General features: G+C 37.6%; 1 protein-coding gene across 7 annotated transcripts in view; it reads left to right on the forward strand.

Moving 5' to 3' along the window:
• Window positions 1-3,657, forward strand: part of LOC109540220 (voltage-dependent calcium channel type A subunit alpha-1) — a 60,977-nt gene continuing 57,320 nt past the window's right edge. For all 7 annotated transcript variants that reach the window (XM_048668139.1, XM_048668140.1, XM_048668137.1 and 4 more), the window contains exon 1: window positions 1-97. In XM_048668139.1, the coding sequence (XP_048524096.1) occupies window positions 84-97 (14 nt within the window). In that variant the 5' untranslated portion in view covers window positions 1-83. The remainder of the gene's footprint in view (window positions 98-3,657) is intronic.

Genomic DNA, 3,657 nt, shown 5'->3' on the forward strand with positions numbered 1-3,657 from the left:
CCCTCTATTTGTTAATTTAGTCAAGTGTTATTCTTGCTGTTAGTAGTATATTGAGCGTAAATCGTGAGGACAGGGATTCGAAAATGAAGCGAACATCGTAAGTTTAAAACAGTTAAATAAATCGCATGTTTTCCATACAACAGCTCTTGACTTTCGACCATTTTTCCCGAACGAAAACTGGAAAACCAAACACGCCAAGCTTGATTGATATGGCACAGATTTGCAAAGCAAACATTAGACTGTAGACTGATGAAGGAGAGTGTGAAAAATAGATTAAGGATTCCAGGGCTCTGTAATTGAAAAGCGCCTTTATTTATCTGGAATCGGTTCAATGGCAATCGCGTTTATTTTAGGCGAGATTCTAAGTTAAATAAAAAAACCGCTGGGAACGAAAAAGCAGGCAATTAATCAACGTATCAAAAATCCCAACATTTCCACTTCGAACATCGAAACTGGCTAAATTGGCTTTCAACTTGTTGATGCCGCCGACTTGTTGCAACTTTCCAGCAGCCTTCTGGATACACTGATTGAAATCGACGGTTCTTTTATTTGCTGGAAGCCCGAATCTGCACAAATTGAAACTATAGAGTGGGGATTTCCATAAGAAAACTGATGGAAACTGTGGAAAAACGATGTGAAACTGCCGTTCGACTTAATAATTGGATTTTCGATGGCAAGGATGGACGACAGGAAAACTCATAGGAGCTTGATGTTTGCCGATTGTTCCTTGATTGTTCTTTCATCATGTTTCGAAAACATTTTCCATTGCGGTCTAAAAGCCCGGAAACCTGCCAGCTTCAGACAATGGACGCAAAGGCCTTTTTTCCATTGATTTTATTCATATACATATATTTTTACTTTTATAATAAATCAAATCAACTCGGGCTTTTTATATGAATAAACCGCGCAAAAACAGAAAGCTTTATAAATAAATTATTCACCAAATAATGCATTGATCTTTTCGAAATAATGGAACTGGATTGGATGGGAACATCGATGACCATGTTTGCTGGGGATAAACAGTCACAGCGATACTGCAGGCTTTACAGGCGGATTTATCAGTTTAATTAAATAATTTTTCACTTAAAAGCAATTTTATGTAAAATATAACACTTTGGTTAAACAGGATGATTAAAATTGGCGTCGGCGTCTAGACAGATTTCACAAATTTTCACATTTTGCATCAAAACAAAAAGCGTTCCGTGAAATGACGTTTAGTAATAATAAAAACTCATTTAGTATTTTCGCATTTTGCGTGAAAACGAAACATTTCTAAAACGATGTTTGATACAAAAATATACGTGTTGTAAGGATCGATGTCCTACTGACCCTCAGAGATGCAAAGCTTAACCGGTTCTCCAGAGGTGCACCAAAGACTAAGAGAGGTTCTCAAGACCCGCCTTAATTAATTAATTTGCAAATATTTTTTTATATACAGGATGATTAAAATTGGCGTCGGCGTCTAGACAGATTTCACAAATTTTCACATTTTGCATCAAAACAAAAAGCGTTCCGTGAAATGAAGTTTAGTAATAATAAAAACTCATTTAGTATTTTCGCATTTTGCGTGAAAACGAAACATTTCTAAAACGATGTTTGATACAAAAATATACGTGTTGTAAGGATCGATGTCCTACTGACCCTCAGAGATGCAAAGCTTAACCGGTTCTCCAGAGGTGCACCAAAGACTAAGAGAGGTTCTCAAGACCCGCCTTAATTAATTAATTCGCAAATATTTTTTTCTGCGAGTTCAACGGAAAAACAAAATTTTGAATCAAGTGAACAAAGGGCATCACCCTGTACCTTGTCGAATGTGGACAATTTGCAAGTCAAAGTGCCATCCAAGAAAACTTCCGAAACTTCTTTTCAGTCTCCGTATGTCTGTCCGGGGCGCGTATTAATCAATAAACTGACTGACGAAACATGGAAAAATGTTTAGGAATATGGAAACAATTTAATCTCGCATAGTTTTCGAAAAATAAATGAAAAAGTCACCGGGCTAAGCGACACGTGGAGACTCAATTTGGGCTTTGAAACCATCCGGTAAATTGTAAATATTTCGACTGGAATGATGCGATTTTTTCTGTTGATTTCAATGGAAAAGCACATTGCCCTTTTCAAGAGCGAAGAACAGAAATACATTAAAACTTATTTAAACGAAAGGTATTTAAAAAATAGATCCAGATTGAAGCCCAAAAAATGCCACAATATTCACTCGAAAGAAACTAAACAAAGTAATCGTACTGCCAGTAAAGTCTTCATTTTCCATCAGGCGCTAATAGCTTAAAGCTCGAAGACTGGCTGCAAATCCCGCCCATCTCCTGCTACAGCCAACAATGACATTATCTGTTGCTGTTCTATAGATTCCTAAGCCTGAAACATTGTTACCGGCTGACGAAACTTACAATGTATGTCGGTTTCCCAATACTGCATGAAGTTAACTTAATAGAACGTCAATTTGGGGCCCGCAATATAGACCGTGCTCCATATATAATATCGTCTATCTACCTGCATTATCCTTGTCCATCGAGAGCTTTGCCGAGTTTTACAATGTTCCGCATTTCATGCATGTTTAGCGAATCGACCGTTCAGCTATTGGAATCTAATTGCTGGATTATTGTCGATGTTTGGCGGCATTAAACGCTAACAGCTCAGATGCAGCAAAAGCCCAAATTTGCTCAAACTCTTCATAGAGTTTCGCTCTTGGAAATGGAACGAAACTCCATTAACTGTTGCAATTGGCATCACCCGACAGCTGTCCGTTTGTTCATGAATATCGCGAGAGGCAAACTAGAAAGTCATAGATCGACTCCATTTACTTAAGTGATGGGGCCAAACTGTGATAAACCGCCTGTCTTTTACTCATGATATTGCAATGAACTCGATTCATATTATTAAGAAACTGAAGACAACAGAGAGATAATGAGCTTCGAAGTGCCGCAAAGAAATCGTTGGATTGCCAGCAATTACACTTTTGAGGATTAATTGGTATATGTGGAAAAAGGCCTTCGCTCTACATATGACTCTAAATTGAGGGTAATAAGGATTTTTCCTTATATCAGGGGAGAATTTTCAACATTTCTATCGCTTATTATAACGCAATTTCCTTGCTAGCTGAATGATAGCACAATTAATTTTTTTTTATATTTGAAAAAAACGATGTTTTTGAAAAAGCCTGACCTTTTCATTCACTCCCAGTTGCCACCTAAACGTGCGTCTCTGTCATTTGCACACAGTTAATACAGGATGGCTACTAATCGACCAGCTTGGTTATGATAAAATGATAGTGTGCAATTTGCATCAGTGTGCAATTTGCACTCAAAGACAAAAACCTGCGTTCCAAATTGTCACCTTTTCCGCCGTTTTTGCTTGAAAAAACCAGCATTTGCCTCATTCAAAGGCCTTAATTTGCCATGCTATTGATCCGCAACGACGACAAATTGCAACAAAAATGACCGGGCTTAAATCCGAAAAAACGACAAAAATGTCGAAAAATCTTCTAGAAAATGTACATTTTTATGCAAAACTGAACCCGTTGATTATTATTTCCTAAAAAAATACATTTTCTTCACGATTTTTCAAAACTTTTCGATCGCTTATTTGGTTGGCCCGGCCATTTTTTACCAGATTAAATGGCCTTGCAACCCCCCCCCCCCC

The sequence above is a fragment of the Dendroctonus ponderosae genome, unplaced genomic scaffold (genome assembly GCF_020466585.1).
Source record: "Dendroctonus ponderosae isolate FM_Combo_2020 unplaced genomic scaffold, Dpon_F_20191213v2 Dpon_F_20191213_7, whole genome shotgun sequence".
Lineage (NCBI taxonomy): Eukaryota > Metazoa > Arthropoda > Insecta > Coleoptera > Curculionidae > Dendroctonus > Dendroctonus ponderosae.